The 24203-nt window shown below is 45.8% G+C and overlaps 1 protein-coding gene across 2 annotated transcripts; it reads left to right on the forward strand.

The window, feature by feature from the left end:
• The first annotated feature begins 14758 nt into the window (after positions 1 to 14758).
• On the forward strand, positions 14759 to 21944 carry LOC120667066 (S phase cyclin A-associated protein in the endoplasmic reticulum-like). 2 transcript variants are annotated; one of them, XR_005672069.1, is made up of 9 exons: positions 14759 to 14912; positions 15337 to 15476; positions 15607 to 16788; positions 17037 to 18743; positions 18834 to 19943; positions 20262 to 20359; positions 20674 to 20763; positions 20912 to 21022; positions 21094 to 21211. XR_005672069.1 is itself a non-coding variant. In XM_039947079.1 (9 exons), exons 2-9 carry the CDS (start codon positions 15417 to 15419, stop codon positions 21586 to 21588), a joined length of 4860 nt encoding a protein of 1619 aa, XP_039803013.1. In that variant the 5' UTR covers positions 14759 to 14912; positions 15337 to 15416; the 3' UTR covers positions 21589 to 21944. The 2 variants fall into 2 exon arrangements, 1 of the variants encoding a protein (XP_039803013.1); XM_039947079.1 differs by having other exon boundaries at positions 20255 to 20359; positions 21094 to 21944.
• Positions 21945 to 24203: the final 2259 nt, after the last annotated feature.

Consider the following 24203-nt stretch of genomic DNA (forward strand, 5'->3'; position numbering starts at 1 on the left):
GACTCATTAGATTCGTCTCGCGATTTACAGCCCATCTATGCAAAAAGTTTTATAAATAGATTTCATTTAGTACTCCATGCATGTGTCAAAACATTCGATGTGATGATTTTTTTGCGTTTACGGGATTTATAGGGTGGGAAGGTCGATCGATCCCAGAAACAGGATGACGACATGGAGGATTCAGATTCCAGAGAGTAGCTATCGGTCCTTTTCCCCTCCATTACCCAAACATAATAATGTTCGCTTGGTTTGTCAGACAGCCACCCAGCAGTGCTTTTCTCTCATACCAAATCAGCACCAGCCACCAGTCAGTAAGCACTACTATTATCTATTCCCTCCGTTCCAAATTATAAGTCATTCCAAAAATCTTGGAGAGTAAAAAATTTTCAAGTTTGACCAAATTTATACAACAAGATAATAACATTTACGATACCAATTAAATATCATTAGATTCTTTGTTGGTTATATTTTTATAGTATACCTATATGTGAGGAACGAGAGTACTCTATCCTGCTTGTGATGAGTGAATTGTCAACCGTGCGGTGTGATCGTGCACTTGGTCTTTGGATTGCAGGTACACGGGCGTCGAGTGTCGACGGGGAGCTGCCGTGGAGGTGCTGTGGCCGATGGACCGTGCGGTGGACGGCGGTGAAGGGCAGCCGGGACCGGAGCTCGGACCGGGCGGCAGCTGTGGCGTCCACTCCTGGATCGAGGGCGCAAGCGGCGACGGAAGGCGTGTTTCTTGGTTTGCGCCACAAAACCAAGGAGGCGGACGGCGGTTGAAGACGCCAAGTCGTGGAGGCACGGGCGTCGGTCTCGGGACTGACGGAGGCGACAGGCGTCGACGACGTCTAGGGCCTCGCTGCGGGCGAGGAGGTGACGGGCGTCGGGCGGCGTCTAGGGCCGTCAGAAGACCGAGGCGGGAACGGCGTCTAGGGCCACGGCGCGAGGCGGGAATCTTCCCGCGCGTGAGGTTTTGGCGGTTTTCTCAAAACCGGCCACATACCCGGGTTTCGCGGACCCTCCAAAACCGCGGACTGGATCTTCATCAAGACGGCGGCATCGCGGAGAAGACTTCGTTTCGAAGAAAGAACCTCGGCCGTCGGATGAGATCGTTGTACAGGGGGTGCTGCAGGCCAACCGGTCTGACCGGTCCCTGGCACCGGTCTGACCGGTCTAACCAATCGGTCTGACCGGTCCAGCGTACCGGTCTGACCGGTCCCGCGGGTATAAATACCCCTTCACTTGTGTTAGGTTAATGGCGGCTTTTGTAATCTGTTCGTGGACTCTCTGTTTCTCCAGGCCGCCGCCCCTGTGTTCTCCTCCCCCTGTTTCTCTCTTTAGAGTAGATTTGTCCATGGATTTGTGAAAGTTTGTATTGGATTTGATTGGGAAAGGAGGCCCCATCCTCCTTGTGCCCTCTGGGCTTTTGAATCAATCCAATCCCGTCCCTCTTGTGCTTTTTGTGATGGATTTTCGTTTCGATTTTGATACACTTGATTGCGACGGTTCCTAGGGCTCTTTGAAGTGATTCCTGTGCTTCTAGCTTCGTGTCAATCCCTCTGGAATCATGAGCTCTTCAGATTTGAAGTTTTCGAGTAGTTGAGAAAACCCCAATCCCTTTTGATCTCCCCAATAATTCTCTAGATTCGTTGATATTTAGGCCGAGATCTTTTGGGGATATGTTCACGGGTTAGGGGCGAAGCAATCCCCCAAGTTTCACCGTTTTTCGTGGTCGTTTGCTCAAGATTCACCGTTTGAATTCTTTTTCTCGGGGGTTTTCTGGGTGCTACCGGTCAGACCGGTAGGACAGACCGGTCAGACCGGTCCATCACACCGGTCAGACCGGTCCTGGCAGTTCAGTCCTGAAGTTTTCCAACTTTGCTTCCGATTCGCTTCGTGTTTTCGTTCGCTGGTTCGAGGCCTTTTGTGTTGGTTTAGCTCTTCAATAGCTACTCCAAACTTTGGTCAGAACGTTTGAGGGATTGGGTGATTTTGGGATATAGGCCGATGATTCGAATTTCGAAGAAATTTTGATCGGCTCCCATTCACCCCCCCTCTGGTCGCCGGCTTCGGTCCCACAATTGGTATCAGAGCTCGGTTGAGGTTTTCAATACCTTAACCGGTTCGAAAACCACTCGGCGACCATGGCGAGTCTTGGTAAGATCCCGGTGTTTTTCGGCGAGGACTATGCCTACTGGAAGGTTCGCATGAGAGCCTTCCTGCAGAGCATGGGAGCCGAGGTCTGGGAGATTACCAAGAACCAGCTTTACGAGGTGCTGGCTGTTCGGACCACGCCTCTTCAGGTGACCCAGCACGAGGCTAACGCCAAGGCCGTCAATGCCTTGTTCGCTGGCGTTTCTCGTGCGGAGTTCTCACGCGTCCAGGGTTTTCAGGAAGCCCACAAGATTTGGACGTGCCTTGAGAACTACCACGAGGGTACACCTCAGGTGAAGGCCAGACTGTTCGAGACTCACCGGCGTGAGTACGAGAACTTCACACAGGAGCCGGGTGAGAGCATTGACCTGATGTTCAGTCGTTTTCAGTCGATTGTGAACAAGGTCAATGCGAACAGATCTACTGGTGCCCTTGAGTACACAGAGCACGAGAAGGCCCTCAAGTTGCTTTACGCACTTGATCGCTCTGTGTGGGATCTCAAGGTGAACACGATCATTGAGTCTGCAGGCTATGAGACTCTGACCGTGAACGAGCTTTTCAGCAAGCTCAAGGCCACGGAGGTGGATAACCAGACACGAGCCAAGCTCAATGGTGCCCCTCCTTCCAAGAGCGTCGCTCTTGTGACTGGCCCAGGTGGATCGAGCTCTAACGCTAACTCTGCTCTTGACTTTTCTCTTGCCTCTTTGCCTTCTGTTTCAGATGAGCAGCTGGAGAAGCTGGGCGACGACGACTTGTGCCTCCTCATCAGCAAGTTCCAGCGCGTCTACCACAACAGGCAGAGGAAGAAGAACCCCGGGTGCTACAACTGCGGCGATCTGAACCACTTCATCGCCGATTGCCCCAAGAAGTCCGGCGGTGGCCAGAACAACTCCTTCGACTACTACCGCCACCGCGACCGCGACGAGGGAGGCTCCAACAAGGAGCGTCGGCACCACAAGCACCGCAGTCGTGACCGGGGAGGACGCTTCGACAAGGAGTCGCTCAAGAAGCGCTTCCAGTACAAGGCCAAGAAGCGGGAGAAGGCCTTCCTGGCGCAGCTCAGCGACCTCGACAAGAGCTCCGACACCGACCGCTCTTCTTCACCGACCTCCGACGACGACGACGACAAAAAGAAGAAGAAGCGGGACAAGAAAGCCACCGGCTTCATCGACCTTTGCTTGGCGGCCGGTCGGCGCAAGAGCTTCTGCACCATGGCAGGCGAAGCTGATGGTGCTCGTGCGTCTTCAGGTGGACACGCTACACCGACGCACTCCGGCTCTTCTCCTGGATCCGAGAGCGATTCAGAGGTAAACTCCACGATCGACCTGCTTGATACAGAGGTTAGGGAGTTGTACGCCGCTCTCGACAACCAGAAGAGGCTGCTTAAGGAAGCAGCCAGAGAGCGTAGAAAGCTTAGGGCTGAGCTGGCTTGTGCTAGGGAGAAGTCTAGTGAGGATGAGTGCGCTGGCTGCATATCTCACATGAACGATCTTGTTGCTCTCCGTGCCAAGCATGATGAGAACGTCGCGAACCTAGATGTTGCTAAGACTTCGCTTTCTGACGTGTTTCACGAGCTAGCCAAGGCCAAGCATGAGCTTGAACTTGTCAAGGACGCTCCCATTGTTAGTGATGTGCTTGAATGCGATGAGTGTCCTATTTTCAAGTCTGATCTAGCTTCTTTGCAGTCCAAGTTTGCTACTGTTGTTTGTGAACTAGAGGAGCTTAGATCTAGGCCTGTTTTGCTTGGCGCTTGTAAGCTTTGTCCCACGCTTAGGTTGGAGCTAGAGGAGAAGAACGCTTTGATCAAGTCTTTTGGAAAGACTAAGGTCGTAGAGTCTAGCCCACCTATTGACTGCTCTGTTTGCCCTGGTTTGATTTCTGATTTGGATAATCTTGCGGTAGAGAAAGCCAACCTGGAGAATGAGAATACCTATCTTAGGGCGATTCTTAGTTGGGTCTCTAGCAGTGAGCCGTAGTTGGGCATGATGATTAAGCAGTTCAAGCGTGGTGATGGGTTTGGGGTCGGTTACACATATACGAAGTCAGACTTTGACAGGTTGTATGGTAAGATTGGCAAGGCTGCTGGAAACACTGCTAGCACGAGCACGCAGCCTTCGCTTGTAGACCCCGCGGATGGTGTGCTTAAAGAACCACCGAAAGCACCTCCGCAGAAGCAGGTTTGGGTTCCAAAGCCCAATGCGCTGAGAAACCCCCTCGACACGCTCCCTGCTACCACAGCCCAGGTTGCCCAGAAGAAGAGGGCTGCTCCTCCCCGTCCGCAGGCTAGGCATCCACCTCCCAAGCGTGAGGTGAGGTACCACTGCGAGTTCTGTGACAGGGAAGGTCACCTGGAGGAGTTTTGCTTCAGGAGAAAGCGGGCTGTGAGGAGAGAGCAGGAGAGACTGAACGCGGACATGTACTCTGCTCGGGTGCATGATCCTTCTCGGCGTGGTCATAGGCGAGATGCTAGGGCGCGCCGTGTAGGTGGAGGTCAGGGAGACGGTGGTGGTTACCGTGCTCCAGCAGGTGGTCGCTTTGCCGGCCGTGCTCCTGGTCGTTTTCAGTACGGCTATGGACTACGAGACCGAGGCTTTGGAAGAGGTTTTGAGGCTCCACGCTTTCCTTGCGGTGGTGTTCGTCAGTCACGCGGTAGACGGGACGGGGGATACGCTTTGTCTGGTTTTGCTAACCCTTCTGTAGAGCAAATGGCTCGACACTGGTTTGCTTCTCACTTTGCTAACCCCAGTGTTGAGACATTTGCTCACCCTTTGTCTCACTACTGATGTGCAGGTCGGAGGCTTGGAGAACAGGTGGATCATGGACTCCGGTTGTTCGCGCCACATGACCGGAAATGACAAATGGTTCTCCAGCCTCACCCCGATGCGCTCAAAGAAGTACATTGTGTTCGGGGATAATGGAAGAGGAAAGGTACGTGGACTTGGCGCCGTTCGAATTTCTGATCGCTTTACCCTGAGAGAAGTTGCTTTGGTTTCGAATCTTGGTTTTAATTTGCTCTCTGTTTCGCAACTTCTTGATGAGGGGTTTGAGGTTCGCTTCAAGGAGGGTTGTTCGCGTGTTTTGGATTCCAGGGGAGATTTGGTTTGCCGGATTACACCTCGCGATCGAGTTTTCTTGGTTGACTTCTCTGGAACTCCTTTTGGCCCTTCTCATTGCTTGATGGCTGGTCCTTCTTCTGATTTGTGGAAGTGGCATAGGAGACTAGGACATTTGAGCTTCGATTTGTTGTCGAGATTAAGCTCACTTGGCCTGATCCGAGGATTGCCCAAACTGAAGTTTGAGAAGAACCTTGTTTGCCATCCGTGTCGCCACGGGAAAATGATTGCCGCTTCTCATCCGCCTGTTAATCAGGTGATGACTTCTCACCCTGGAGAGTTGCTACACATGGACACTGTTGGTCCTTCCAGGGTGATGTTTGTTGGTGGGAAGTGGTACGTGCTTGTGATTGTGGACGACTTTTCTCGCTATTCTTGGGTCTTTTTCATGAGAACCAAGGATGAGGCTTTCGAGTTTGTTCGAGACTTGATCTTGAGATTGAAAAACGAGCTACCCCAGGCCATGCGAGCGATCCGCTCTGACAATGGCACAGAATTCAAAAACGCTCGTTTTGATGTCTTTTGCAGTGATCAAGGTCTTGAACACCAGTATTCTTCTCCCTACACTCCACAGTAGAATGGAGTTGTAGAGCGAAAGAATCGGACGCTGATTGAGATGGCGAGGACGATGCTCGATGAGCATAGGACTCCTCGCAAATACTGGGCTGAGGTGGTTAACACCGCTTGTTACGTGTCCAACCGCATTTTCTTGCGTGCTTTCATGCACAGGACTTCTTATGAGTTGCGGTTTGGACGCCAGCCCCGTGTTGACCATCTCAGAGTTTTCGGTTGCCGGTGCTTTGTGCTGAAAGATGGAAATCTTGATAAATTTGAGTCTCGCTCGTCTGACGGTATTTTTCTCGGTTATGCTTCTCACTCTAGAGTGTACCGTGTGCTGATTATTGATACTAACATCGTCAGAGAGACTTGTGAAGTCACTTTCGACGAGACTGCACCGTGCAATTCTTCTGTCTTTGAAGTTGCAGGAGATGATGAGCTCGGCACCTCCATCTTTGAAGATGAGGAGGAAGAAGCTGCAGATGGCGAGGCTGAGGCTACCACGCGTGCTGTGGACCCAGCTATCTCTGCTACGAGCTCGGACGATGAAGACGGCCCCGATCCGACTACGTCTACTTCATGGGGGTTGTTCGAGGAGGTGACTCAGGCTACACCAGCTGATCCTGAGGAGACACCAGCTTTGGTTGAGGAGGAGGCGACTTCGACACGGGAAGCACCGCGACATATTCAGCGTCGCCATCCACCTCAACAGATTCTAGGTGATCTCAACGAGCGAGTCACCAGGTCCAAGGTAACAAGTATCGCTGGCTTTGCTCATTCAGCGTTTGTTGCCTCTTTTGAGCCCAAAGATATTGGACACGCTCTTTCTGATTCTAATTGGGTCAATGCCATGCATGAGGAACTTGAAAATTTTGAAAGAAACCAAGTTTGGGTTTTAGTCGAGCCTCCACCTGCTTGTAATCCCATCGGAACGAACCGGGTTTTCAAAAACAAGCAGGGTGAGGATGGTTTGGTTGTTCGGAACAAGGCTCGTCTTGTTGCCCAGGGGTTTTGCCAAAAAGAGGGTATTGATTTTGAGTAAACCTTTGCTCCTGTTGCTCGTTTGGAAGCTATTCGAATCTTTCTTGCATTTGCTGCTTCCAAGGGTTTTAAGGTTTTCCAGATGGATGTTAAATCTGCCTTCTTGAATGGTTTTATCGAAGAAGAGGTTTATGTAAAGCAACCCCCTGGTTTCGAAAATCCCAAGTTTCCAAACCGTGTTTATAAACTTCAGAAAGCTCTTTACGGTTTGAAACAGGCACCTAGAGCTTGGTATGATAGATTGAAAACCTTTTTGCTGGCTCAGGGCTTTAAAATGGGATGTGTGGATAAAACTTTGTTCCTCATGCGATCTGGCACTGATTTCCTTTTGGTTCAGATATACGTGGATGATATTATCTTTGGTGGCTCTTCTCACGCTCTTGTCTCCAAGTTTTCTGAGCAGATGTCCAGGGAGTTCGAGATGAGCATGATGGGTGAGTTGCAGTTCTTCCTCGGGCTGCAGATCAAGCAAACTCCTCAGGGCACTTTTGTCCATCAAGCCAAGTACACTAGAGACTTGCTGCGGAAGTTCGACATGAGTGACTTGTCTCCTCAGCCGACTCCGATCAGCACATCTACGGCGCTTGATGAGGACTTGGACGGTGAGGCGGTGGACCAGAAGGAGTACAGGAGCATGATCGGCTCGCTCCTGTACCTGACAGCGACGCGACCGGACATCCAGTTCGGCGTCTGCCTCTGCGCGTGGTATCAGGCTTCGCCGCGCACCTCCCACAGGCAGGTGGTGAAACACATCTTCAGGTATCTGAAATTCACCCCTGAATTTGGTCTTTGGTATTCTGCGGATTCTTCTCTTGTTTTGGTGGGCTTTTCTGATGCTGATTTCGGTGGGTGTCGGTTGGATCGCAAGTCGACATCCGGCACTTGTCAATTTCTCGGTACATCTTTGGTGTCTTGGTCCTCTCGCAAGCAGGCTAGTGTAGCGCTTTCTTCCACAGAAGCCGAGTATGTTGCCGCTGCTAGCTGCTGCTCCCAGATACTTTGGATGAAACAAAACTTGCAGGATTATGGCTTGAGTTTCGGTAGGGTTCCCATCTTTGTAGACAACATGTCAGCCATTAGCATTGCAAAGAACCCTGTCCTACACTCCAGAACCAAACACATAGATATCTGATTCCACTTCCTGCGAGATAACCATGAAAGAGGACACATAGACCTGATCCATGTCCCTTCAGAGAGGCAAACCGTAGATATCCTCACCAAACCGCTAGAGCAGGACACCTTTGCTCGCTTGCGAGGGGAGCTTGGGGTTTGTTACCCCTTTTGATCGCTGACTTTTGTTTTGATTAGCTTGGTAGGTCTTTGTTTTGCTTCTCTTTGTTTTTCTAGGCTTGGTAGTTGCATTGTGCATATGCATTGTACATGTTTGCATTTTTGCATTGTCTCACTTGCACTAGCATTCTTGTATACTTTGCTATGATCTTCTAGTGCCTGCTAGTGTGAGTTGATAAATTTGATCATGTATAGCTTGCTCCACTGTGTATATGACATCATCTGAGTTAAGCTATTTTGTTTTGAAAATCTGAAAACATGATCACCCTGTCTTGGCTACTAGCATGTTAGGGCGTGTTGATGTGCTTTGCTATCTTATTCATGCTAGTGTGCCTTTCCGTTCAGCAATTCATACTTGAAATGATCTAAATCTGATAAAAATTGCTTGAACTGCTCATGAAATGAATTGAAAAGATCCAGGTGGGATTGCTTGTCGCACTGATCGAGTTTTCGGGACGGCTCACTTTGTACTTGTGAGAACCCGGGCAAGGCTGTGCATGACTGAAATGAGAGCTTTAAGCTTCTGATTGTCTTTGACATAGGCTTGGCCTCGTTGCTAAGTAAAGCATGACAAGCTTTCAACCCCTGGCATTAAGAATTGATTGCTATAAAATTGATTGAAAAATGAATGTTAACAACTTGTTCTTGGCTGAGTTTGGATCACCTGTATGAGTATGATTAGCACTGCTTTCCATTCCCTACTTGTTAGTGCTAGATCATGGGTGATGCTTTTATTTCTCCTAAACTGAACTTGCCTAGCTCTAGATTGATTTGATATACCCTGTTGAGCTAGATGCAGGTCTTGTTTATGGATGCACACGTGCTTGAGACTAGATGTTGCTCATATCTTTGTATCCCTGAATGCTTTCACTTACACCTTCTGCATTGCATTCATGGCATAGCATCTGTTCAGGGGGAGTTTTTGCTTCAGGGGGAGCTCTAGGTCTTTGTAGCCTTGATGTGTGCATGTGCCAACAAGGGGGAGAATTTTGAGAGAAGTGATCGAACAAGTGGGAGACTTGTTTGATTTTTGAAAAACTTGTTGTGCACAGGGCTTTGAGAGTGCATCATTTTGGGAGAGTTGCACTTGTGAGAGGGAAAAATTTTACTTGGGGAGTTTCTGCTTTGGTTTTGGCTCCTGGTTTCCTCGTTTTCCCTCTGCTTCTTGCATGACTGCGTCGAGCGTTACCTCTGTCTTTGAGGAGTCATGTTGTGGCTTTTGATCGATTGCGTCGAGCCTTTGCCCTTGTCTTAGGGGATCGATCTTTGCTTGAGTAAGTGACTGTTCTTGCCTTTCTGAGCTTTTCGTCACTTGCTTGAGTTCTTCTCTTTCGTGCTTCTTTGTTCTTCTTTGGTTTCACTTCTCTTGGTTCGTTTGTGGTGTGTTGACAATGCACTCATCAAGGGGGAGATTGAGGAACGAGAGTACTCTATCCTGCTTGTGATGAGTGAATTGTCAACCGTGCGGTGTGATCGTGCGCTTGGTCTTTGGATTGCAGGTACACGGGCGTCGAGTGTCGACGGGGAGCTGCCGTGGAGGTGCTGTGGCCGATGGACCGTGCGGTGGACGGCGGTGAAGGGCAGCCGGGACCGAAGCTCGGACCGGGCGGCAGCTGTGGCGTCCACTCCTGGATCGAGGGCGCAAGCGGCGACGGAAGGCGGGTTTCTTGGTTTGCGTCACAAAACCAAGGAGGCGGACGGCGGTTGAAGACGCCAAGTCGTGGAGGCACGGGCGTCGGTCTCGGGACAGACGGAGGCGACGGGCGTCGACGGCGTCTATGGCCTCGCTGCGGGCGAGGAGGTGACGGGCGTCGGGCGGCGTCTAGGGCCGTCAGAAGGCCGAGGCAGGAACAGCGTCTAGGGCCACGGCGCGAGGCGGGAATCTTCCCGCGCGTGAGGTTTTGGCGGTTTTCTCAAAACCGGCCACCTACCCGGGTTTCGCGGACCCTCCAAAACCGCGGACTGGATCTTCATCAAGACGGCGGCATCGCGGAGAAGACTTCGTTTCGAAGAAAGAACCTCGGCCGTCGGATGAGATCGTTGTACAGGGGGTGCTGCAGGCCTACCGGTCTGACCGGCCCCTGGCACCGGTCTGACCGGTCTAACCAACCGGTCTGACCGGTCCAGCGTACCGGTCTGACCGGTCCCGCGGGTATAAATACCCCTTCACTTGTGTTAGGTTAATGGCGGCTTTTGTAATCTGTTCGTGGACTCTCTGTTTCTCCAGGCCGCCGCCCCTGTGTTCTTCTCCCCCTGTTTCTCTCTTTAGAGTAGATTTGTCCATGGATTTGTGAAAGTTTGTATTGGATTTGATTGGGAAAGGAGGCCCCATCCTCCTTGTGCCCTCTGGGCTTTTGAATCAATCCAATCCCGTCCCTCTTGTGCTTTTTGTGATGGATTTTCGTTTTGATTTTGATGCACTTGATTGCGACGGTTCCTAGGGCTCTTTGAAGTGATTCCTGTGCTTCTAGCTTTGTGTCAATCCCTCTGGAATCATGAGCTCTTCAGATTTGAAGTTTTCGAGTAGTTGAGAAAACCCCAATCCCTTTTGATCTCCCCCATAATTCTCTAGATTCGTTGATATTTAGGCCGAGATCTTTTGGGGATATGTTCACGGGTTAGGGGCGAAGCAATCCCCCAAGTTTCACCGTTTTTCGTGGTCGTTTGCTCAAGATTCACCGTTTGAATTCTTTTTCTCGGTGGTTTTCTGGGTGCTACCGGTCAGACCGGTAGGACAGACCGGTCAGACCGGTCTGCTCTTTTTGAACAGACATGACCGGTCAGACCGGTCCATCACACCGGTCAGACCGGTCCTGGCAGTTCAGTCCTGAAGTTTTCCAACTTTGCTTCCGATTCGCTTCGTGTTTTCGTTCGCTGGTTCGAGGCCTTTTGTGTTGGTTTAGCTCTTCAATAGCTACTCCAAACTTTGGTCAGAACGTTTGAGGGATTGGGTGATTTTGGGATATAGGCCGATGATTCGAATTTCGAAGAAATTTTGATCGGCTCCCATTCACCCCCCCTCTGGTCGCCGGCTTCGGTCTCACAATATGACATCATAAATCTTTGTGTTTCTCTCTATAATTTTGGTCAAACTTTGAAATGGTTTGACTCTCCAAAATTTTTGGAATGACTTATAATTTAGAACGGAGGGAGTAGTAACAAATCAGCACCAGCCAAGCGAATAGAGGCTCTCCTCCCTGTTGGCATGTGGTTATGTTCAGTCCTGCACTGATTTGCTCTAGTCCAGCAGCATACACACAGGATTCTGCTGCATGTTTGTGTGCAGCCAAGTTTCAGAGCTTCCTGTTTCAAACTGACTGGCAATATGTTATGTTTATGGACATGCGTAGATTGCTTGGCCCCGACAAACAATCATAATTTGCGGGAGCAAGCAAGCTGACGCTACTCCACTTGTTGGTGGGGAGTAGGGTTGGATAACGATCTGGCTGGCTCGGTCTGGGTAGCCAGAGCTAGTTCGGCTCGTTAACTAAATGAGCTGAAACTTGAGCTCGGCTGATTTGAGATAAGGCAATGACCTGATGGATGACTTTTTTTTTCATTTTTAGTACCGGGATTTGGAACGTCATCCAGCCCCAGAAACTAAATGAGCTGAAACTGGAGCTGGGCTGATTTGGAACGTGTTGGGCCGTGGCGTTGTTTGGGCTTTCTGCAGTTCCATTTGGGCCATCAAGTTCTTTTTTTTTTTCTTTCTCCGCTCCACCTCCACTCTCCGCCCACAAGCATTCTACAGGTATGCTCGCCTATTCTATTTAGATCTGATCATTTATCGGGTCGGGTCGGGTAAAAAATACTGATGTTTTCTTCTTCGGCCCGTACCCGGCCCAACCCGACCCAACCATCGGGTTGAATTTTTTGGCCCGAGCCCGACACGTCAAACCCGATTATTTGTGTATAAAATTCGGGTTAGGTCGGATTTTGGGTCAAAAGATTCGGTCCGAGCCCGGCCCGTATTTTTGTCGGGTCAAAAAAATTCAACCCGAGCCTGGTCCACGCATTAATCAGGTCAGATTCATCGGATCGGGTAGCCTATGATCAGACCTAATTCTATTCCCGCTGCAACTCTTGCACTCTGCTAAGATTCCAAAGATTACCTCTACCTCGACGAGAACACTCCTGATACTCACCTCGACGATCAAGCAACCGTGACATCAACTTGGTCCAGCTCACATGACCATGCATCCACTACAACTACCACACACCGTTCCACATCGACGAGGCTGGACGACACGAGCGGACGATGCTGATATTCTAGTTGTGCTACACCGGCTCATGGACACCGTTGTGGCCATGGATGATGCCTACGCCGACATCCACCATCATTGCATGGAGAGCGTGAAGCGAAGATTGAAAACGACCGACCACCACAGCTGCAGAATCGGAGATATTTCGATAAGTCAATCTTGCGGAGGGAGGTAATTAATTGGGAGCTTTTCGAGGTTTTAGGAACCAGAAGACCACATCATTCAAATCGATTTTTTTTAAAAAAGATCGACGTAAGGGGAGAGGATCCCCCACCTGAGTCATTTCATGGTCCCATCTCGCCCGTAGGATAGTTCAAAGTGTTACAATCTAATAAATCGGATTTGCCCAACGGCACATATTTATAAGAGAACTAACTAGTATTTGCATTTATTCCCTTAATCTTCTTTGTCTATTTGTCTTTTGTGTACTTGGTACACTACCACGCCCCGCACTCTTGCAGAGGAATCCATGTGTGATTTTTCTCCAAACAAAAATATTTTAAATTAGCCAAATTATTTATACAATAAAATACTAATATTTATTTATGATACCAAATAAGTACCATTATTAGATTCTTCATATAATATACTTTCATGGTGCTATAAATTTTTATATTCTTTTCTATAATCTTGGCCAAATATAAAAATAGTTGCTCCAAAAATTTTGGAATGGCTTACAATTTAAAATAAAGTATTACTATTTGTATTCGAATCCGACCTTGTATTTACATGCCAATATCAATGCTTTTGCAAAAAAAAAAAAGAGTCATCAGCTCACCCATGGCATATAGTGGTTACACCCAGTGGCCGACACAGTACAATTATTAGGTTCTTCCACAAAGTGTTAAATCGAACACTTAAATTTTTAAAAGGTATTATAAAAAGTACATATTTATGAAACAATGAACTATTAAAAGTATTAAAAAATGTCCCAAAGAAGGATGTAATAAAAAGGAAGAACTGCCAGGGCACGCTAGCAGGGCCGGCTCTATAATTTTAAGGGCCTCTGGGCGAGAAACAAGAGAAGGATCCGTTGAACTAATTTTTGGTGTCAAAGTCACAATATATGGTACGAATAATCAAATTACTTTGCAAGCTCAATTGAAATATAACAAGCTGATCTTCTTGTTTTCTTTTCTGAGCCCCTGACAAATGCTTCTTAGGCAACATCTAATATAAACAAATAAATACATTGTATTAGAAATTTATAACCCTATATTGTTGACTGTTGAGAAAATAAGAAAAATAATGGGAAAGTAGTAATCGATCATGGGTGCTGATGTATTGCTTACTTGCCGCTCGCCGTGTCCAATCGTCTCCTCTAATCCTCTACTCCTCTCCGGCCTCTACTCCCCAGCAGATGCAGATCATCACGCCGTGTCTGATCGTCGCTTGCAATCGTCACAGGCTCGCAGGGAATACAGAATTACAGATAGGGATTCACACGCAGCCACGCAGGGAATAGGGCAGGGGCTCAGGGCGACTAGCAGTAGCAACACACGATCGGAGTTGGTCTGGCCCTAGAGCCGGCCCTGCACGCTAGTCCGGTTGGTCTGGCTCCCCGCAGGGGCGGATTTAACGCCTGGAGGTGGCGCACTTTGGTACGCGTTGAAGAAAATCTACTCGCCTATTCCACGTCAAAGTACATGTTTAGACTAGCCAGTCTCATGTGTGCTGTATAAAAAGGAAGAACTAAAGCTAGGGGTGTCTTTCTCACGTATTGGGCCAAACTGATCTTTAATTTGTTCCTAATTTGCTATGCTGATTGGCCCTTGTCAACATGAAAAAAAACGTCCCGTGATTCTTTCGCCTCAAAAAACCATGCATCTTTTGAAGATAGATTTTATGAAACTTTCACTTTGAAACTCGTGCTAGATCAAAATGAGCTCGTAAGTTTATACGGGTGGAAAAGGAGGTTGAATGCTTCAATACTATAACGACAAGTGTTACGAAATTGGCTCGGCAGTAGATGGTTTAGATGATTTTTGGGATCTTGAAATATGTTTTCTTTGAAATCATGAATGTATTTTTGATTCTATTCTAGCCACTGTCTTGTCGAGAATAAATATAACAAAATAAGATCCAACATCTTTACATTTTATTTATCAAAAAATTAATATTCATGCTGTATTTTAATACTTTGAGTATAGATGTTGAATATTTTCAATATAATGTTTCAACATTTGCATAAATTGTTAAACTATTTTACCTAAATATCGAATCAAGTTTGAGTATAGATGCTCAATCTTGTATTTTATAGTGTTGCTGACTGGATTAGTTTAATATTTTTTAATACTACGCTAGTTACAAGATTTGTAGTAAACCTTTCTCTGGGGTAAGGCGCTCGCTCCGTCGTTCGGCCGCCGCCTTCTCGCCCAGCCCCCCCGGTCCCTTCTCCCTCTCGCTCGGCCGCCTTATTTCCAGGCGGCGACGACAGGGGAGTGGTGCCGCCCTTGCCAGTTCTTCGTCGGGCGCTTCGCCGGCCGACAAGGTATGCCCGCCCTTTCGCTTCCCTTCCTTTCCTGCTGTGCGAAATCGAACACCCAAACCCCCTAACCTGTGCTATTTGTATTCGGATCTGACCATGGGTTTTACCAACTAACTTCGATTTTGTTGCAAAAATTACTGGGTTCCTATACTTGGTCCGCTTCTGAGGATTCCAAGCGAAGCCTGCCCATGGAAATGATGCATCGATTCCCCCCCCCCCCCTCCCCTCCCGTTTTTTTCCTCTCCTAGTTCCTTATTTCATAGTGCATTTCGATTTTAGGGTTTAAGTGAGTTCTATCCGTGTTTAATAGTAGTCTTTAACTGAGATACTTGCCCCAGGCACCAACGGATTGTCTTGAAAAAAATGTGATTTTTGTAGTCCCTTTTCAATACATCTCAAAATAATTTAGTTCCAACATTTCCTGCAGCAAGCAGGTGTAATCAGTGAGATATATTTTTCTGGGGAAGTAAGAATGCCATAACGAACAACTGAGGATTCGTCGGGGTTATGGATAATGATAACGGAGATGCAGATGACCTTGGATCGGGGTGGTTTGAAGTCAAAAAGGTTTCCTTCTATACCTGCCTTATTTTCTCTTTTCTGTGTCTTGCTCTGATGATTTTCTCATACGGTGCTGCATTGTGCCTCATGATTCTTACTGATATTGTTCTTAACTTACCATGAACCCATTTTGCAGAAGCATCGGTCCAGCTCAAAGTACACATTGCAGAGGTCTTCTGGAGGTTCCAGCAATAAAATTCCAAACTTGCCATCACGGTCACGGGCCAACTATAACAGTCACAGTTTAAGGTGGCATGACAGGCCGCAACACCCACCTCCAAGCGTAAATGCTAATGTTGGTGTTGATGAATCTGGTAGTGGAGAAACAACTAACAGTCATACTGAAGGATGCAATGATGTAGGTGCCGATGACCTGAAGAGTGTCTTAAATGCTTCAGCCTCAGAGTATGTAGTAGAAAGACCTGAAGAACTGCTGGTGGCTCAAGAAACAAGTGAAACTCCCAAAACTGGTCTGGCTGATCATGCAAATCCTTCAGTTCCTCATGAATCGTCCACCTGTTCAGTCAACCTTGCAAAATGTGCAGACCTTTCTCAGCATGTAAAATGTTCTCCAAAAACAGACCCAGTAGGTGCCTTGTCCAATACTCCTGTAAAGTTTGGAGACTTTGATGAAGTTCCAGGTTTATCACTACCCTCAGATTCATACAGAGATAATAGTTCTTCCAGAGACCTCAGCCATGGTGAAGATGCTGCACATTTCAGAAATGAACAAAAGGATGAAAGCAAACTCAAACTGGAGACGGACTCTTGTACAACGACTGATGAGGCATCTCCAATTATTATACAAGGAACTGAGACACCCAAAGATGACATGAGGGGGCCACAGGATAAACATGAAATACCAGACAGTATGTTGAATGTTAGTGGTTCAACAGCCTCAACTGACTCTGTTTCCCTATCCTGCTCCAATAATGATCATGAAGTTCCAGTTACATCTTCATCTGTTTCTTCCACAGAAAGTAGAACGGTACTTCTTGACCATGCACCAGCTTCTGCAGATTTTGGATCTGAAACAGCTGAGAGCAAAGAAAGATTCAGGCAGAGGCTATGGTGTTTTCTTTTTGAGAATCTGAATAGGGCTGTTGATGAACTTTACCTCCTCTGTGAACTAGAATGTGACATGGAACAGATTAATGAATCCATTCTTGTTCTTGAAGAAGCTATATCTGATTTTCAAGAACTTAAATCCAGAGCGGAGCATTTTGATAACACTAAAAAATCTGCTGGTGTAGCGAAGGAGGGGATGCCAATGACTGTGAAAGCTGACCATAGGAGGCCTCATGCCTTGTCTTGGGAGGTCTGTTTTCTCACTAGGTCCATTTTTACTTCTGCATATTTATGATTAATTGACCACTATGTGAGCATAACATCTTCCTGCATCAACATATGTGTGCATGAATATTGAATCGGACCTTCACTGTGATGTGTTGCTGAATTGAGAACAACAATATTAATAGCTGCATGTTTTTCTTTCCGGCCTTGCATGATAGTTTCTTCTGCTGTGTTTTAGTACTCTAAATCTTGTTGGCTACATCATACATGCAGGTTAGAAGGATGACAAGTTCACCACATAGGCAGGAAATACTCTCTTCGTCTCTAGAGGCCTTTCAGAGAATCCAATTGGAACTGGCATGCAAGCAGGCTGGTATAACAGCAGAGAGATTTACATCCAGCTCTTCTGAGGAAGTTTTTGGTGACTCGTCAAAGCTGACTACAGCATCGGCAACTGTTAGGAATATAAGTTTGAAAGTGGAGAGTCAGGTAAAACTTCCTGATAGTAGCGAGAAAAAGATTACTGGAGAGAAGCAAATCAGGGATGCATTCAAGTCAGATAAATCACATCCACAAAGTATGCCTTCATATTCTGCAAGGAGTAGAAGAGGGTCACTAGAACCAATCTCGGAAATAGAGAAGCACACCTTTAAGAATAGCAAGGAGTTGCCAGAAAACAAATTTGACAGGCTCAAGTCAACTGATGTTGTTAAAAAGAGTGCAGTTCATCTTGATAAGGAGAAGCAAATTACAGCACCTTGGAAGTCAATGGATGCCTGGAAGGAGAAAAGAAACTGGGAAGATATATTGAAATCTCCTGCAAGGAGTTCTCGTGTTTCTCATTCTCCTGGTGCTGGCAGAAAAGTTACAGATCGTGCTCGTGTTCTACATGACAAGTTGATGTCTCCTGAAAAGAAAAAAAGAAGTGCTTTGGATATGAAAAAAGAAGCAGAAGAAAAGCATGCACGAGCACTGCGTATTAGGAGTCAACTAGAGAGTGAGAGGGTTCAGAGGCTACAACGTACCTCTGAAAAGTTGAGCCGTGTCAATGAGTGGCAGGCTGTGCGCAGCTCAAAACTGCGAGAAGTAATGAATGCACGCCATCAACGTGGTGAATCTCGTCATGAAGCTTATCTTGCCCAGGTTGCAAAAAGAGCTGGTGATGAGAGTACTAAAGTAAATGAGGTCCGTTTTATTACATCGTTGAATGAGGAAAACAAGAAATTCTTGCTGAAGCAGAAACTTTATGATTCTGAAATGCGGAGAGCTGAAAAGCTACAGGTGATCAAAACAAAGCAAAAGGAGGACACTGCAAGGGAAGAAGCAGTTTTGGAACGAAGAAAGTTCCTTGAAGCTGAGAAGATGCAGCGCCTTGCGGAAATACAGCGCAAGAAAGAAGAGGCTATTTTCAGAAGAGAAGAGGAGCGCAAAGCATCTAGTGCTGCAAGGGAAGCAAGGGCTGCAGAACAGCAACGCAGAAAAGAAATAAGAGCAAAAGCGCAACAAGAGGAATCTGAACTTTTAGCCCAAAAATTAGCTGAAAAGCTCCGTGAGAGTGAGCAGCGCCGTAAGTATCACCTAGAACAGATACGCGAGCGAGCTTCAATGGATCTTAGGGACCAGCCTTCACCTTTTCAACGCCGCTTTCCAAGTAAAGATGGCCAAAACCGTGCAAATTATACTAATAGTGGTGAAGATTCACAGACAACTGGCAATTCCAGCACTGCAGATTCTATGGCTAAATCATCTAATAATGTACAGATGAAACGAAGGATTAAAAAGATTCGCCAGAGATTAATGGCTCTAAAGCATGAATTTATTGAACCACCCATAGGTGAGAGTACTGGAATCACACACAGGGCTGCTCTAGGAGCTGCCAAAGCTAAGTTAATTAGATGGCTTCAAGACCTACAGAGACTTCGTCAAGCTAGAAAAGAAGGTGCTGCTAGTATTGGTTTGATTGTCGGCGACATAACAAAGGTGTTTCTCATTGTCCTATTCATTATGTATTGTATTGTACTAAGTACCGAAGATGTTTGCTAATATCACTTTCTGTTTGTTTGGGTACAGTATTTAGAAGGAAAGGATCTTGAGCTACACGCATCAAGACAAGTTGGTCTGCTTGACTTCATCGCATCTGCCTTACCTGCATCACACACTTCAAAGCCTGGAGCTTGTCAAGTCACTGCCTACCTTTTGCGGCTGCTGAGAGTGTTGCTCTCACTTCCCGCTAATCGAGCATATTTTCTAGTACAGAATCTTTTACCTCCTATTATTCCGATGCTATCAGCATCACTGGAGAATTACATTAAGGTGGCAGCATCCAACTCTGGAAGCTCAAATCTTCTGTCTAACAAAACTTCAACAGAGAATACAGAGTCGTCAGGTGAAGTGTTAGATGGTTTCTTATGGACTGTGACCACAATTGTTGGCCATGTGCACCTCGATGATGAACAACTTCAAATGCAAGGAGGTTTGATCGAACTGATTGTAGCTTATCAAATAATTCATCGTCTCCGAGATTTGTTTGCGCTTTATGATAGGCCCCAGGTGGAAGGATCCCCACTCCCATCATCGATACTCTTTGGTCTCAATCTTTTGGCTGTCTTAACATCTAAACCAGGAAATTTCTCTACCATCGATTGGGAGTCCTGCAAATGCAGGACATTAGGTGGCAATATAGTTCAAGAATATGAATATCTTAGCTCACAAGACAGTATGGGGAACCAGTTGATGACACTAGATCAGTCTGGAGATACCAAATTGCCATCCTTGTGTAGTGAACTGACCGAAGAAAACAAATCCTGTAAACTGCATGATTTGAGCATTCCAGGGGACAGAAAATTTGTTGATGAAACTAGAAAAGACTTGATAGCTATCTCTGATGGCCTGAATAACTCAGCAATGCAACCACCTGATTTGGAGATTACTACAGAGAAGCGTTCTGAAATTCCTATCCAGGGAGATGAAAATAGCACAACAGACAGTTTTCTTGAAGCAAGAAAGGTGAACAATGTAGGTTCACTGTATAATAATAGTCCTGGAAAAGGCAATGAGACAAACCTAAAGCATCCTGTAATGCTTTTACTTTCTGCAATGGCTGAGACTGGCCTTGTTAGTCTACCGTCACTTTTGACTGCTGTTTTGCTCCAAGCAAACAATAGATCATCATCAGATCAGGTTTGTCCGCCTGCTATATTGAGAAATTTGTTATGCTGTTTCAAAATTCTATATCTCTAGACCTATTGTCATTTTTACAAAATTACATGACTCCTTATAAAATTTACATGTGCATTTTAGATTATAACATCATTAAATAGGTGCTTTGTGTTCTTGTAACAAAAAACATGCTAAAATGACACTATATACATTTACTAGCAGAAACTCGAGTTTTGGCATCGTAGAAATTAGTAGGGCAAATTTCGCATGTTCAACACATTGATTTTTATGAATCTCTTCTTGCTACAAAAATTTACTAACTCATTTTTCAGACTCCAGCTATTCTTCCATCAAATTTCGAAGAAGTGGCCACTGGCGTGTTAAAAGTTTTGAATAATATGGCGCGTTTGGATATTAACCTTCTGCAGTGCATGCTGGTAAGTCCTCTTCATAAAAGGATGGATATTGTCGGTCCTATTATTGGTTACTTGCCTGTTCTTTTGGATGTATCACTTGAGTACTGAAACCGATGTCATCCATTCAGACACACTAAAACTTAACTACTTCCCTACACTAGTCATTGTCCATGGTATCAGTGTAGAACAAGCTATCCACAAAAGTTTCAGATGAATTTTCTGTCTGGCAAAGCCAACAGTGTGAATATGGGAACCATTGATATCTTTGCTCTCTATTTTTTTTTCTTGCATAAGTTAGTATTCTTAGTTTCTTACTGGTTATGAATTGTTTTCAGGCTAGATCAGATCTAAAAATGGAATTCTTCCATTTAATCAGCTTCCTGCTGAGTCATTGCATGAACAAATGGAGGGTACCAAATAATCAGGTAAAATATAAGTCTAATTCCTTGTATAAACGTGCGTTCATTCAGCATGATGTATATCATAATTATTTTCTTTGGTGCTTTTACAAGTGCAATTTTTTTTCCTGCTTCCTCTGTTCTCAGTTGTGAGCGTTTGTGCTATTTTTCTTAGGTTGGTTTGCTGCTTCTAGAGTCTCTGCTACTTCTTGGCTACTTTTCTTTGTTCCACGTTGAGAACCAAGCTGTTCTTCGGTGGGGAAAGAGTCCCACCATACTTCATAAGGTAAATAAGTAGACACTTCTCTCTTAATTTCTTTGGATTGTTGGGCAAAAATCTGATGATTTAGGATACAGGTGTGCGACCTGCCATTTGTTTTCTTCAGTGATCCCGAGCTGATGCCCATCTTGGCTGCTGCTCTGATCGCTGCTTGCTATGGTTGTGATCAGAACCTAAGTGTTGTACAGCAGGAAATAAGCACGGATATGCTTCGTTCTTTGCTCAAGTCCTGTCAAACATCAGCATTGACTTCTCCAGATTCCTTTGCTGTAGATGGTTCTGGAAACAATTCCGGTGATAACACTCAGAGTTTACTCGATACTAGGAACTCACAAGGTGACATCCCAATAAGGTCAAGCCGCAAAATTGGACGGTCAGTTGTTGGGAAGGGTGTTTCAGGAGGAATCAGATTCAACAGAAATAGGGTTCAGAAGGATGGTAGAGGAAGAGGTGTTGATGATGGGCCTCTGAAGCAAAGAGCTGGAGAAGCTTCATCTAACTTCATGTTGCATAGAAAGATCCCAGCTTCTTTCTTGGACAGAGCCGAGGAGTTCTTCTGCAGTGAGAAATGAATTCGGCTATGTAACTGACCTGATTTATAGTGCCCAAGCTACTAAATTTTACAATTTTGCGAGGATGGTACTTCAGACTAATTATCTCAAAACAAGGCAAATGGACGTTCGGCTGGGATCTGACTATAGTTTTGAAGAGGTTACGTGACCTGATATTCTGATTATGTCATGCAGTCTAAAGATAAAATAGCGTAGGGAGAGATGCACTGTTATGTACAGGAAAGAAAACTGTGATTAGAGTCCATAATTTACCTCTATCAATCAAGTCACTTCTAAGATAAACATCTTTCTTTACTTATTTTGAGTCTATTTATTCGCTAGTTTGGTGGCCGTCAATCAAATGTTTGATTTTGCAACAGATTAATGATTCTATGTATAGTTCTGCAAATTTTCATGGCGACTAAATCTTGCAGCTTTAGCAAAAAGACAGATACATGAGCAAAGTTTTCAGTTACATCTACAACAAAGTAACAATGTTAAATGCTCTTGCCTTTTCCCCTTTTAGAACTTACCTAACGACTTAACTGGTTCCAATTTGACTTGTTCCAGTGTCCGACAATTATTCAGATTGCATAGAGGCAAAACAAGAAACCAGCAATGATCCAAGCTTCATTGGATAAGAAATATTAGCACTGGTGAGTTAACTGAGAACAATCAGCGCTGCCGTTTTCCATGCACATGTGGCGAATCGTTCTGCACTATTTCTTCTTAACGATTGGCCAGGTGCACCAGGAACTCGAACGCATCGTATCACTGCAGCGCACACAAGAAAACCAACATGAGGTCACACATGTTTCATAATTTTGCAAAGATGACCTTATTTTATTTTTATTTCGTATATAGTAGGACCATAGGAATACATGACTACATGAGGAAACTAGTGACCGACCAACAAAGGTTCGGAGGACAATCTGATCCAATTTTTCCTCACATAGAAAAAGTGAGCTTTTGATTCCTTCAAGTCGTTTGCGTACCTTTTTCTCAAATTTTTCAGTTTGTGTGCTGGGAATTTTGTAAAAACTTGGCTGTGCTTGTATGCGGTTGCAAAGGCCGGAGACGTTTCCTTATTCTAAAAAGAACAAGTGAGCTATTGTAAACGTTCAGATAGATCAGAGTGTCCATTCACCGTCACATGCATGTTCCTTGAACCAAAAACCGTCCTAGATGCTAGCTCCAGGTAGTGCTGCAACCCCAGGGTAGGCGCTACTCCAGCATCTATAATCTTTGTCTTAATAAAAGAAGAGCTTCAAGTTTGTTATGTCTTCAACTTTTGGGTAGCTTGCCCTGCCCTTCAAAAGGAGTATTCATTCTCCGTCCACTACAAGCTAATGCTATATGACAGTGTTTTCACCTTGCCTTGTTAATGGCCGTAATCATTTCTCCTTTTACTACTAAATACCGTTTCATTTCTTTTAACCGAATCTCCTGTTTTTCATGGTGAAGGAAAAAAAAGGATTTACCATGGCATACCTAACTCTTCCATTGCATAATGTCCTGTTATCTTCATCACATTCATAGTACCACACACGTGCACGCACCATCAAGCGCCAATCAGCCTCCCAAACTGCTATAAGCTATCAGATTGATAAAAAAAGAGAGACATTTAAATAAACTCTTTACACCATAATTCAGATCCAATTTTCCTTGGATCAGTAAAGAAAAAAAAAACTATCAACTCTAGCATGCAGATTGTAGTTGGGTTAATCCATGATATTGTTGATTTATCAGGTCAAGTCGTCAAGCCATTGATGAGTGAACTTAAACCAAGCAGTAGTCTTGCTTTTTTTTTCCATATGGGGCGAATCGTTATGGGCTGCCTTTTCGACAACGATTAGCCTGATGATGTGCTTCTGAACCTAATAATGCTTTTTTGGCCAATCAGGAGACGCAGGAAGAAACAGATGATGAGTGTATGCATCCAGATGCAAACAATGGATTTTAATTAATGTTTTGGGCATGTCAAGGCCTCCTTTTTCACTTCCACCACAGTGAGTTTTATCTAATCTCTCTAGTGCTTGCTCCCTTTTGAGTGAGCATCTATGATGTATCACCAGGCACCTTACTGCCACACCTTATCCACCATGGATTCCTCCACGTGGACCCACTACCATCTCCACAAAAATAGTTCCTATGTATTCATTTTTTTTTGGCGAAATTTAGAAAAGGAAATAAAGATATTTGGCTTTTTCCTGTGGTGGCGGACTTTCGTCTTCGGGTACGTGTCCACCGGGACAAACGTGCCAAGATTGCGAGAACAAAGTGGTGGAAGCTTAGAGGGGAAGCGGCACAAGCGTTTAAGGAAAGGATGCTAGATGAGGTGCCTTGGGAAGAAGGAGAAGACGCAATGACATGTGGCTAAAGATGACAACATGTGTTCGGAAGGTGGCCTCAGAGGTGTTTGGAATGAGTAGGGGAGGCAAACAGGAGGGGAAAGACACCTGGTGGTGGAATGACGAGGTGCAAAGGGCTATTAAGGAGAAGAAGGAGTGTTTCAAGCGCCTCCACCTTGACAAGAGTGCAGCCAACATCGAGGGCTATAAATTAGCGAAGAGAGTTGCAAAGCGAGCTGTGAGTGTAGCAAAAGGTAAGGCGTATGATGACCTGTATCAGCGGCT

This window comes from Panicum virgatum, chromosome 3N, assembly GCF_016808335.1.
Source record: "Panicum virgatum strain AP13 chromosome 3N, P.virgatum_v5, whole genome shotgun sequence".
Lineage (NCBI taxonomy): Eukaryota > Viridiplantae > Streptophyta > Magnoliopsida > Poales > Poaceae > Panicum > Panicum virgatum.